Genomic DNA, 13,189 nt, shown 5'->3' with positions numbered 1-13,189 from the left:
TACATTTTTTTTAAAGTGCTTGGGCCCCAAAGTGGTTGACCCAAAGATGTTGGTGGAACTCTAAGCTGTAGGAAAGAAAACATGCAATTCATCAATAATGATTCTTCAAAATAAACGACTTGATAAACTCATGTTCCAATCAGTGGACAGGACTGATCACAAGACATGGTAGTAGCCATAATAATTTGCAGACACTGCTATAAAGTTAAAATAAACTTCAGAACACAGGGATACAGTATCAGATGATCTAAATCCCTTCCACTAAAACCGTCCTCTTAGATATCATCCCTGTAGAGAAGAATTCGGTACAACTGTAAAGTAGTCGGCATACACAAACATAAGCAGGATTTGAGATTTCCGATATAAAATAGATAGGAGGTTGCAAGAGAATATAATCTCTCAACTAAGCCACAGAAAATCTAGTGGTTTAAGAAAATGCTACCAACCTCACAGGCCAGCTGTGGTGAAATGCAAGATGGCTTTATTGGATCAACAATACTTCAAGGAGGGAAGTTCTGCTCTTCTGTGTTGATGTCCTTTTGTGACCAACATATTAATGGTCAAACTCTAGAGAGCGCGACACTTCTAATACGGGGACCTACTCATGCAGTGTTATTACAAATATGTATGACCGCACATAGCTCTGTTAATAAGGATACATTGCTCCTATATGTAGGACAACATATAATCATATAATTAATACATTTTTCTGTTCTTGTATTCATAGTGTACATCACGTCTGAAAGCGATATATAGATGGATATAGGTTTATTTGGTTTTCCATAAATATTGATAAAGTTCTCAGGTAAGCCATCCGGATTTGCTGGGTGTTCTACCACGATATCGTAGCTTTAACATCGACATGCACCCATATCGATGCCACAATTTGGACTCCCATCATATTATCAAGGTGGTAAGTAGGAAATAGTAAATCTATATTTTATTTTAACCCTTTAATTGCTGCCGTCGGCCAACGGTCGTCACGGCCACTACCTCCCCAGTGCTGCGCACGACCGTTGGACGTCCATTCAGCACTAGTTCCAATGGACAGCGCAGCACTGGGGAGGTTTATTTACAAGCTCTAAAGGGGTTAAATGCTTATCTTGACAATATGCAGGTAGTCAATATTGTGGAGTCGATCTATGTGCAGGTCAAAATGACTGGCTTCAATATTATGACACACAACCAAGACTGTCAAGGCTTCCGTTGGCACAAATTAATTATCTTGCTCCATCTTCGCTTGATTGGCGAGTTTTGGAGGACAATGCACTTGAACCAATGTTCCACTTGCTTGAAGTTTAATTAAATGGTTAGGCTGTCGTAATACGTTTTCATATAAAGCGTGGAATCCTTTTGCAGTCTTCGATTATTTGTGATGTCCCATTTATTCCCTTTTGTCAATCAATAGATCATCAGACGTTTACCACGTTTAATGCCACAAACAGTCCATTGGTTTTCTAAGCAGCGGGCATCACGACTTCCTGCTCAGTAGGGGATTATAGTCAGATTTATTTCACATGAGTTTTAAAAGGTATCTCTTGGATTTTGATATTAGGTAGATCATTTCAGGTTGCAAACAAATTTTCTCACAAGTGAGAGTTCATGTTGATTTGTTTTGGTTTTCGTGTGTCATGCAGATATGAACTGCACATATCATAGATAACCAGAGTATGAAGCCCAGGTTGGATCTGCCCTTTCCTTCATCTTCCTAGGTGATGAATTCCAAAGATCTCAAGCCCTTTCCATTGCACACTTCTCATTGTTTATGCCCGTATGAACTTATGCTCACCTCTCCATCATTCCTGAGCAGTTTACGAACAAAACCTCCTTGATGTAAAGTACAGAGGATGCCACCCTCATCACCTGGCGAATAAGATGATTATGTGTGCTCCTTTCTCTTGCTAGCATTCCTTTTAGAATGAGGTGGTCATGTTCTGCTCATCTGTTAGTGGGCAATAGTTTGGTCTGTGTGTCCTCAGGATGCATGCTCCCACTGGGTCAGTTTCAGCTTTATGAAGTCCACCAGTGTGTCTAGCTGGTCGTTCAGGGCCTTGCCGTCTCCGTCGTTAGTGATGGTCCAATCAAAGGTCACACCATGGTCCAGCCCACACTCAGACTCTGCATCATCAATCCCTGGAGAAGGAGGGGGAGACACATGAGGAGGATTACTAAGGATGTATCTGGAAAGAACAATCTAGCAACAAAAGAAGCTCCCAGGGAAAGATGGGGAGGCTGGTCCTAACCATCAAGCCACTCCGGGAGATACAAAAGTAGGCACGCTGCTTAGCCCAAAAAGAGCGAGTCAGTTCATCTTTCCAGCAAAGCCCTGCACTGACCCTAGGAGGACTATTTTAACTCACATCTAAGTATGACATACACACAAAAGAGACTGCCACCACAGTCCTAGATTAAATGACACTATACTAACTAAAGGAGGCAAACATTTCGGCCCTATTTTGCAGTATAAATTACCAAGGATAATCAGTTATTCCAGCCCTGGCCTGCTCAACACCACACTAGCCAGACAAGACCACCAGTCTGCTTCACCCAAAGCAGGACACTACAGTGGCCAGAGGTTTCCTGGAGGACGGACCCGCATTTCACAGGGTGGACAGCTACTCCAACCCACACCTATGGGAGAGTGCGTTGCTATGGTTAGATAATTCACTGCAACTTACTCCCATAGAATGACCCTACTGTGCAAAGAGGGTAAAACTACTGTAGAGGTCACACGAACACCCATAAGGGACAGAATGCGATCCACTGCACACGCGTGTAGGATACCAAGACATTGCTTAGAGGAGACAACTGCTTCAGCCATCACGTGTGACGGAGGGTTTACACTGCTGGGAGGAAACAGACTTCCCTGGTGTGTGGTTGTGTGGGTTGGGGCATTAGTAGATCTATCCAGACTACCATGTTAGCCTGTGTTAAACGTTCTTCGTCGTGTCGTATGTTCTGTCTCTCCAGAATGTGCAAGTACAGGCGCTGCTTCCATATCTGGACTTAAGCTCAGTCAAGAAAAAGCACTTTGGGTCTCAGCGGTTTCCTTTTAGGTGTATAGCAGGCTGTTACAGATTTAAAAGATATTAAGAACTAGGGTGGTCTCCCATTTAAAAGCTCTTGTATTTTATACTACCATCCTGGGATTTAGGTGGGACCACTTACTGCTAGAATCTGGTTTAGTTACATCCATGTGTATGATGCACGTGACAGAAGAGCTCAATATTGTGTGGCCTTCTGACCTCCAATTCATTCAGATTTGAGGTGAGCCCTACATCCTAAGCCAAACTAGATTCTGCAGTTTTTGAGTATGACCAGACTTTTGCTTTTGGGTGCCCAACATATAAAGCATAGCAACAATATACGCAAGGGCTCACTTGTGCAAATGTGTCATTGTGTAATGCTAATTGCCATTTTCTGTGATGCTGCTGATACACAACAGAAAAGTTAAACAGAGACTACAGTTTACAAACAGATAAAAATAGATGGACTACTGTACTAGCAGAAGTTTGCTGAATCAGCAGCCCTCCATAGGTTCTTAGCAAGCATCTTCCATCTCAGATGCGTATCTTGCTCTGAAATGCAGGATTACATATACAATGGAGCCACCTACCAGGTGCGAACACCCAGCCCCGCAGTCTTCTGGTCGCCTCGGATGCCTGCACTCGCACGGTCTGAGTCAGGTCTCCATAGGAGTTGCGGAACCAGTCCACGTCAGAGGGCCGCCGCGTGTCGCTGACTATCTGCAGAAGAAATGAACAGAAGGTGAGGAACACCAGAAAGTGGCTGCATCTCTGCAAATACTTAAATCCAGCCGGGTCTGAAGGAGAATGGAAAACAAAGGAAAAAAAGATAAAAATGCCCCAGACAAAAATATCTCATGTACATACACACACCTGGATACCAGACAGTGCCGTAAATGGGGAGTGTGCCACTGTGCAAATGTTAGCACTTGACAAATTAGCATGGCAACGCCCCCTGCTGCCATGCACATGTCAAGAATGCGCTAGAACAGAGTCAACTGCAAAAGAGCACTGCAAATGGACTCATTCCTGGTGTGTGGATTTGGTGCCTATAGAAAGTGCCAGATAGAGAGCACTAGACTAGACATGCCCTCTTCAACACTACAAACTTCTCACAATGAGAAACAAAATGTTAGACGGGTGGAATGCTAGAATTATTTGAAGCCACTGATAATTGCAGCATCGCAGTCCATCATATTTTGTCTATCGTGCCACTCTAACAGAGACCTCCATAGGTAAATCAACCCTGGTCCTGCTCCAATACGAAAAGTACAGGAACAAAGGAGTGGAATGTGCCCCCTAGTAGTTACCAGCGGATGAGATTCTCATTTTGTCCACCCTTATGAGTGCCTCACACAGGCCATCCCCAAGCATATTTGATTCATCAACCGGTGGGAGGACAAAAGAGTTCTCCTTTGAAGAAATTCGACCCTCACGCTGAGTTACGTGCTCGATCTTTAAAGAGTGAACAGCTGTTAAATGCAGCTTTTTTGCATGAGCCTCAAAACCAACACCAATATCTGGGCAGAGCTGCTGTAGGGGATATGCAGTGCCAACTTGAGGCAATGCTGTTCACTTCTACTGTGATTCCACAGAAGAAGTCCCATTCACTTTAGGCCGATACGGAAGAGTCACCATGAGGATAAACTATGTTGAAGAACTAAACCGTCATAAAGGGTTTATCGTCATACTATCCGCACCTTGCCAACAGAAATGGAAGCAACCCATCCTCTGTAAGCAGCACAGTTTCCGTAAAGAAAACCCTTACAGTGAAAAGGACTATACTAACGTGAACAATGTCCTGTAAATATTCACATTGGCTACAGCAAGGTGACGGAGGACTGTCGCAAGGAGGCACCTTTTTAGTAGTCTGCTTTCCTTTCTGAACCAAAAAATAGATTTCCAGTGCCACAGCCAGTGTGGATATAACAGGGCTCCTATCATGTATCAAACCTGACTGCATGAACTAATCACTCTAACTGATCTCCCAAACACACTAGACATTTTTTCGACCTAATTGTTCCTATAGAGCTATTTTCGATTCATTGCATCTTCATAGCATTGCAATTATCACACCTGGCAAAAGATTCCATTTATACATAAATCAGTGTATTTTTAGGTCTTGCCAACACACAGCTTTAACCAGTCTGCCAGCCTCGTGTAATCAAACAATTAATACATAAATAAACCATAAATGAATGCATGCAACCAAAGAAGAGCATGGGGTTAGCCATCTGTATACGGAGCCGGAGGTCTCTTCAGCTGTCATTCACATTGTGCTTCCGCCCTCCTGAGCATACAGTAGGGGGCAACAGGTCAGCCCCAGCAGCCATTGGCTCTCATGCACTGTGATTGATAGCATTCTGCATTATGGCAGGGGTACATCCTCCCAAACACACTGCATGTCTACCTTGCCAAGGCTTCAATGCCAGGGATGATGGGATAATGGGATAATTCCTCATTTTGCCAATTTTTCATTTCCAAACTTTTTCCTTTTTAGGTCTCGTGACCTACAATAAGCGCAAGCGCATTGAGGGATCGAGAATTCAAGTGCTCGAAATCCTCGTCAAACTAAGGGCTTCGTTCCTTGCAGTTTTCTTGAAGTTCACGTGGCCACAGGCACGCGTTTTTGGGCCATAAACTCTGTTCCCCACAGCCTTACATTCATTTCTCCTCCCCCTCCCCAGCCAGCTTCCCCCAGGCCGTAGCAGCACTCCTCCCACACTCCCATACTTCAAAGGCTTATCACTTCACACGGCCGCAGGCCGTTCAAGGCTTATCACTTCACACGGCCGGCCGTGCAACCAGAGCACTTCAGTTGGTGCGCAGCCCCCCTCCCAGCACTGCCTTGTTACTCTCAGCAGCCAACTTTCGTTTCATGGTGGAACAAACCTCACTGATAACTATCGTCTATTGTAGCGAACAACACCAGGTTCAACTTGTGACTTCAGGCGCTACACGCATCTTTGCAGGGTGTGTGCACAACCTAACGCCATTTTTTGTAGCTACCTTTAGGAGTATCATTGGGTATTACGACCCTGTCTAAGTGCCTTGAAGTAGCATCCTGATGGCTTAAGGCGCTTGCTCACAAGTCCGCACTCGATGCACTCTCTTATCTTCTCCTTCCTGCTACCCAGGCTCCGCATTTCACCCATTGAAATAACTTTAGAGCAGCATAAAAGGGTATACAAACAAAGTAATGTAACTAAACAGAACATATATTCTTAACTAAATGTGGCATATACATGGATAATATATGGAACGTATGTAAGCATAACATACCATATGTAGAGTGCAGATTCAGTGTGCAGATTCAGAGTGCAGATTCAGAGTGCAGATTCAGAGTGCAGATTCAGAGTGCAGATTCAGAGTGCAGATTTAGAGTGCAGATTGTGAGAGCAGAGTGCAGATTGTGAGAGCAGAGTGCAGATTCAGAGTGCAGAGTGCAGATTCAGAGTGCAGATTCAGAGTGCAGATTCAGAGTGCAGATTCAGAGTGCAGAGTGCAGATTCAGAGTGCAGAGTGCAGAGTGCAGATTCAGAGTGCAGATTCAGAGTGCAGATTCAGAGTGCGAGTGCAGATTCAGAGTGCAGATTGTGAGTGCAGAGTGCAGATTTAGAGTGCAGATTGTGAGTGCAGAGTGCAGATTTAGAGTGCAGATTGTGAGTGCAGAGTGCAGATTTAGAGTGCAGATTGTGAGTGCAGAGTGCAGATTGTGAGTGCAGAGTGCAGATTGTGAGTGCAGAGTGCAGATTTAGAGTGCAGATTGTGAGTGCAGAGGGCAGATTTAGAGTGCAGATTGTGAGTGCAGATTGTGAGTGCAGATTGTGAGTGCAGATTGTGAGTGCAGATTGTGAGTGCAGATTGTGAGTGCAGATTGTGAGTGCAGAGTGCAGATTGTGAGTGCAGAGTGCAGATTCAGAGTTCAGAGTGCAGATTCAGAGTTCAGAGTGCAGATTCAGAGTGCAGATTCAGAGTGCAGATTCAGAGTGCAGATTCAGAGTGCAGATTCAGAGTGCAGATTCAGAGTGCAGATTCAGAGTGCAGATTCAGAGTGCAGATTCAGAGTGCAGATTGTGAGTGCAGAGTGCAGATTTAGAGTGCAGATTGTGAGTGCAGATTGTGAGTGCAGAGTGCAGATTGTGAGTGCAGAGTGCAGATTGTGAGTGCAGAGTGCAGATTTGAGTGCAGAGTGCAGATTTGAGTGCAGAGTGCAGATTGTGAGTGCAGAGTGCAGATTCAGAGTGCAGATTCAGAGTGCAGATTCAGAGTGCAGATTCAGAGTGCAGATTCAGAGTGCAGATTCAGAGTGCAGAGTGCAGATTCAGAGTGCAGAGTGCAGATTCAGAGTGCAGATTCAGAGTGCAGATTCAGAGTGCAGATTCAGAGTGCAGATTCAGAGTGCAGATTCAGAGTGCAGATTCAGAGTGCAGATTCAGAGTGCAGATTCAGAGTGCAGATTCAGAGTGCAGATTCAGAGTGCAGATTGTGAGTGCAGATTGTGAGTGCAGATTGTGAGTGCAGAGTGCAGATTCAGAGTTCAGAGTGCAGATTCAGAGTTCAGAGTGCAGATTCAGAGTGCAGATTCAGAGTGCAGATTCAGAGTGCAGATTCAGAGTGCAGATTCAGAGAACAGATTCAGAGAACAGATTTAGAGTGCAGAGTGCAGAGTGCAGATTTAGAGTGCAGATTGTGAGAGCAGAGTGCAGATTCAGAGAAATGAGTGCAGATTCAGAGTGCAGATTCAGAGTGCAGATTCAGAGTGCAGATTCAGAGAACAGATTCAGAGTGCAGATTTAGAGTGCAGATTTAGAGTGCAGAGTGCAGATTTAGAGTGCAGAGTGCAGATTCAGAGAAATGAGTGCAGATTCAGAGTGCAGATTTAGAGTGCAGATTCAGAGTGCAGATTCAGAGTGCAGATTCAGAGTGCGGAGTGCAGATTCAGAGTGCAGATTCAGAGTGCGGAGTGCAGATTCAGAGTGCAGATTCAGAGTGCAGATTCAGAGTGCAGATTCAGAGTGCAGATTTAGAGTGCAGATTTAGAGTGCAGATTTAGAGTGCAGAGTGCAGATTTAGAGTGCAGATTGTGAGATCAGAGTGCAGATTTAGAGTGCAGATTGTGAGAGCAGAGTGCAGATTTAGAGTGCAGATTGTGAGAGCAGAGGGCAGATTTAGAGTGCAGATTGTGAGAGCAGAGTGCAGATTTAGAGTGCAGATTGTGAGAGCAGAGTGCAGATTTAGAGTGCAGATTCAGAGTGCAGATTCAGAGTGCAGATTCAGAGTGCAGATTCAGAGTGCAGATTCAGAGTGCAGATTCAGAGTGCAGATTCAGAGTGCAGAGTGCAGATTCAGAGTGCAGATTGTGAGAGCAGAGTGCAGATTTAGAGTGCAGAGTGCAGATTCAGAGTTCAGAGTGCAGATTCAGAGTGCAGATTCAGAGTTCAGATTCAGAGTTCAGATTCAGAGTGCAGATTCAGAGTGCAGATTCAGAGTTCAGATTCAGAGTGCAGATTCAGAGTGCAGATTCAGAGTGCAGATTCAGAGTGCAGATTCAGAGTGCAGATTCAGAGTGCAGATTCAGAGTGCAGATTCAGAGTGCAGATTCAGAGTGCAGATTCAGAGTGCAGATTCAGAGTGCAGATTCAGAGTGCAGATTCAGAGTGCAGATTCAGAGTGCAGATTCAGAGTGCAGAGTGCAGATTCAGAGTGCAGATTGTGAGAGCAGAGTGCAGATTTAGAGTGCAGAGTGCAGATTCAGAGTTCAGAGTGCAGATTCAGAGTGCAGATTCAGAGTTCAGAGTGCAGATTCAGAGTTCAGAGTGCAGATTCAGAGTGCAGATTCAGAGTGCAGATTCAGAGTGCAGATTCAGAGTTCAGATTCAGAGTGCAGATTCAGAGTGCAGATTCAGAGTGCAGATTCAGAGTGCAGATTCAGAGTGCAGATTCAGAGTGCAGATTCAGAGTGCAGATTGTGAGTGCAGATTCAGAGTGCAGATTCAGAGTGCAGATTCAGAGTGCAGATTCAGAGTGCAGATTCAGAGTGCAGATTCAGAGTGCAGATTCAGAGTGCAGATTCAGAGTGCAGATTCAGAGTGCAGAGTGCAGATTTAGACTGCAGATTGTGAGAGCAGAGTGCAGATTGTGAGAGCAGAGTGCAGATTCAGAGAAATGAGTGCAGATTCAGAGTGCAGATTCAGAGAAATGAGTGCAGATTCAGAGTGCAGATTCAGAGTGCAGAGTGCAGATTCAGAGTGCAGATTTAGAGTGCAGATTTAGAGTGCAGATTGTGAGAGCAGAGTGCAGATTCAGAGTGCAGATTCAGAGTGCAGATTCAGAGTGCAGAGTCAGAGTGCAGAGTGCAGAGTCAGAGTGCAGAGGCAGAGTGCAGAGTGCAGAGTGCAGAGTGCAGAGTCAGAGTGCAGAGTCAGAGTGCAGAGTCAGAGTGCAGAGTCAGAGTGCAGAGTCAGAGTGCAGAGTCAGAGTGCAGAGTCAGAGTGCAGAGTCAGAGTGCAGAGTCAGAGTGCAGAGTCAGAGTGCAGAGTCAGAGTGCAGAGTCAGAGTGCAGAGTCAGAGTGCAGAGTCAGAGTGCAGAGTCAGAGTGCAGAGTCAGAGTGCAGAGTCAGAGTGCAGAGTCAGAGTGCAGAGTCAGAGTGCAGAGTCAGAGTGCAGATTCAGAGTGCAGGGTGCAGATTTAGAGTGCAGATTGTGAGAGCAGAGTGCAGATTTAGAGTGCAGATTCAGAGTGCAGAGTGCAGATTCAGAGTGCAGAGTGCAGATTCAGAGTGCAGATTCAGAGTGCAGAGTGCAGATTCAGAGTGCAGATTCAGAGTGCAGATTCAGAGTGCAGATTCAGAGTGCAGATTCAGAGTGCAGAGTGCAGATTCAGAGTGCAGAGTGCAGATTCAGAGTGCAGATTCAGAGTGCAGATTCAGAGTGCAGAGTGCAGATTCAGAGTGCAGATTGTGAGTGCAGATTGTGAGTGCAGATTGTGAGTGCAGATTGTGAGTGCAGAGTGCAGATTCAGAGTGCAGATTTAGAGTGCAGAGTGCAGATTCAGAGTGCTGATTCAGAGTGCAGAGTGCAGATTTAGAGTGCAGAGTGCAGATTCAGAGTGCAGATTCAGAGTGCAGATTCAGAGTGCAGATTCAGAGTGCAGATTCAGAGTGCAGATTCAGAGTGCAGATTCAGAGTGCAGATTCAAAGTGCAGATTCAGAGTGCAGATTGTGAGTGCAGATTGTGAGTGCAGATTGTGAGTTCAGAGTGCAGATTCAGAGTGCAGATTCAGAGTGCAGATTCAGAGTGCAGATTCAGAGTGCAGATTCAGAGTTCAGGGTGCAGATTCAGAGTGCAGATTCAGAGTTCAGAGTGCAGATTCAGAGTGCAGATTCAGAGTGCAGATTCAGAGTGCAGATTCAGAGTGCAGATTCAGAGTGCAGAGTGCAGATTCAGAGTGCAGATTCAGAGTGCAGATTCAGAGTGCAGATTCAGAGTGCAGATTCAGAGTGCAGATTCAGAGTGCAGATTCAGAGTGCAGATTCAGAGTGCAGATTCAGAGTGCAGATTCAGAGTGCAGATTCAGAGTGCAGATTCAGAGTGCCGATTCAGAGTGCCGATTCAGAGTGCAGATTTAGAGTGCAGATTTAGAGTGCAGAGTGCAGATTCAGAGTGCAGATTCAGAGTGCCGATTCAGAGTGCAGATTCAGAGTGCAGATTCAGAGTGCCGATTCAGAGTGCCGATTCAGAGTGCAGATTTAGAGTGCAGATTTAGAGTGCAGAGTGCAGATTCAGAGTGCAGATTCAGAGTGCAGATTCAGAGTGCAGATTCAGAGTGCAGATTCAGAGTGCAGATTCAGAGTGCAGAGTGCAGATTCAGAGTGCGGAGTGCAGATTCAGAGTGCAGATTCAGAGTGCAGATTCAGAGTGCAGATTCAGAGTGCAGATTCAGAGTGCAGATTCAGAGTGCAGATTCAGAGTGCAGATTCAGAGTGCAGATTCAGAGTGCAGATTCAGAGTGCAGATTCAGAGTGCAGATTGTGAGTGCAGATTGTGAGTCCAGATTTCCTTGTTGTTTGCTGCTGCTTCCTTGCTGGGCTCACTGTGTTTGAAGCCGTCTCTGCTAACCAGGACCCAGGAAACTGCTCGCGGTACCCGCTGCGCGGGTCCCGCTTCGCCCGAGGCGGACATCTCTTGACAGCGCTTTTATTTAAACTTGACTTTGTGTGCCAGGACCTGCAGGGCTGCGAGCGTGTTGTGGGCGCAGGACTACAAGTCCCAGGAGCGCCCACAACTCCCAATTCTTACCAGCTGGGACGCTCTCCCTGCAGGCTCCTCCCTGGTCCTTCGACGCGGTAATAAGCCGCTCCTCCACCTGCATCGGCGGATTTCCTTGTTGTTTGCTGCTGCTTCCTTGCTGGGCTCACTGTGTTTGAAGCCGTCTCTGCTAACCAGGACCCAGGAAACTGCTTGCGGTACCCGCTGCGCGGGTCCCACTTCGCCCGAGGCGGACATCTCTTGACAGCGCTTTTACTTAAACTTGACTTTGTGTGCCAGGACCTGCAGGGCTGCGAGCGTGTTGTGGGCGCAGGACTACAAGTCCCAGGAGCGCCCACAACTCCCAATTCTTACCAGCTGGGACGCTCTCCCTGCAGGCTCCTCCCTGGTCCTTCGACGCGGTAATAAGCCGCTCCTCCACCTGCATCGGCGGATTTCCTTGTTGTTTGCTGCTGCTTCCTTGCTGGGCTCACTGTGTTTGAAGCCGTCTCTGCTAACCAGGACCCAGGAAACTGCTCGCGGTACCCGCTGCGCGGGTCCCGCTTCGCCCGAGGCGGACATCTCTTGACAGCGCTTTTATTTAAACTTGACTTTGTGTGCCAGGACCTGCGAGCGTGTTGTGGGCGCAGGACTACAAGTCCCAGGAGCGCCCACAACTCCCAATTCTTACCAGCTGGGACGCTCTCCCTGCAGGCTCCTCCTCTTCCTTTTTAGATAGTACATCAACAACCGACGGGTCCCGCTGCGCGGGAGAGTGCCCGGGAGAAGCCCGGGACAAGGGCGGGACCGCCTGTGGCCGTCCGGGGCCGCAGGAGGCCGGGCTGGGCCAGGTTACTGTCATTCGTTTCTATTTTTTCTGTCCATTGCTTAATAATTTGTTAGTAGTGTATTAAGAGTGTAATCTGGGCTACATAGTATTCTTATCTTTGCTTAGATATGAGCCATTCCGCCCCCCCAGGCGTGGGTGTCTCTGTACTCGGCCCACTGGATAAATTTTTTAAGAAATCTACCAAGGTAGTAGATATGGATCTCCTCCTTGCCGAGAGAAGAGCCGAGCGTAGACGCTCAATTGAGCATTTAAAGAAAATTCCGCTGCCCACCGTAGGAGTCCTAAACCTTACACAAGAAATGGCTGCCCAAGGGTTGAGTTCACTTGAAGATGATGTTACTGACATCAACCAAATCCCCAGCATATTTAGGTTTCCAAGTATTTCCCCACCGTGTGTTAGTGCTATCAGCGGAGGCCATCTAGATTGTCCCCCTATTGACCACTCTAGCCTCATTGATTTAAACAATCCTGTTATCCAGATCACGGAAACGGATTCTCGTCCAACGTTGACCAACTTGTCATTGGTCTGCGTTGATTTTGGCGAGAATTTGTTACCAACGACTGAGGGCGAAGCTGGAAGCAAGCCTGCTAAGGCTAAGAGGGTCGTGTGCTCCCCACCCAGAAAAAAAAGGAGAATGGGAGGGGTTAAAAGGAAAGGTCAAAGTCGACAAACTCCTCCCCCCTCTCTACCTAAACCTGTTACTGAACATTTGGTCCCACCCACTGTTGAGTTACCGTTGGTAGACCTACATGATTTGGTTACCCCTGAGACTGTAATTGAAGGGTTTAATGAGTTGTCCTATGCCATCCTAGAGAAACTTATTGAATCATATATGTTACCCTTGCTGGAGCGTGTCAGGATATTGGGCGATAAAATGGATCGCCTATTGGCGTCAGTTGAGCAAACACATCCTTCTAGCTCTGATAAGGACATGGGCCCATCTATCACTTTACATAGTACTAGACATGTTGCTGGCAATTCAAATATTATTCCTAGCCAACAACCAAAAAGTACAACTAATGCAGGCACTACCTCAACTAAAACACCGGCAATGGCTGTTA

At 46.4% G+C, this 13,189-nt stretch overlaps 1 protein-coding gene across 3 annotated transcripts in view; it reads right to left on the bottom strand.

The window, feature by feature from the left end:
• Window positions 1–333: 333 nt before the first annotated feature.
• Window positions 334–13,189, bottom strand: part of PMVK (phosphomevalonate kinase) — a 28,432-nt gene continuing 15,576 nt past the window's right edge. For all 3 annotated transcript variants that reach the window (XM_078671431.1, XM_078671433.1, XM_078671432.1), the window contains exons 4-5: window positions 3,617–3,746; window positions 334–2,133 (exon numbers count right to left, since the gene is read on the bottom strand). In XM_078671431.1, the coding sequence (XP_078527557.1) occupies window positions 1,976–2,133; window positions 3,617–3,746 (288 nt within the window). In that variant the 3' untranslated portion in view covers window positions 334–1,975. The remainder of the gene's footprint in view (window positions 2,134–3,616; window positions 3,747–13,189) is intronic.

Source organism: Lissotriton helveticus, chromosome 12 (genome assembly GCF_964261635.1).
Source record: "Lissotriton helveticus chromosome 12, aLisHel1.1, whole genome shotgun sequence".
Lineage (NCBI taxonomy): Eukaryota > Metazoa > Chordata > Amphibia > Caudata > Salamandridae > Lissotriton > Lissotriton helveticus.
The sequence above is the reverse complement of the archived record's forward strand: the minus strand, read 5'-3'. Positions and strand labels throughout refer to the sequence as shown.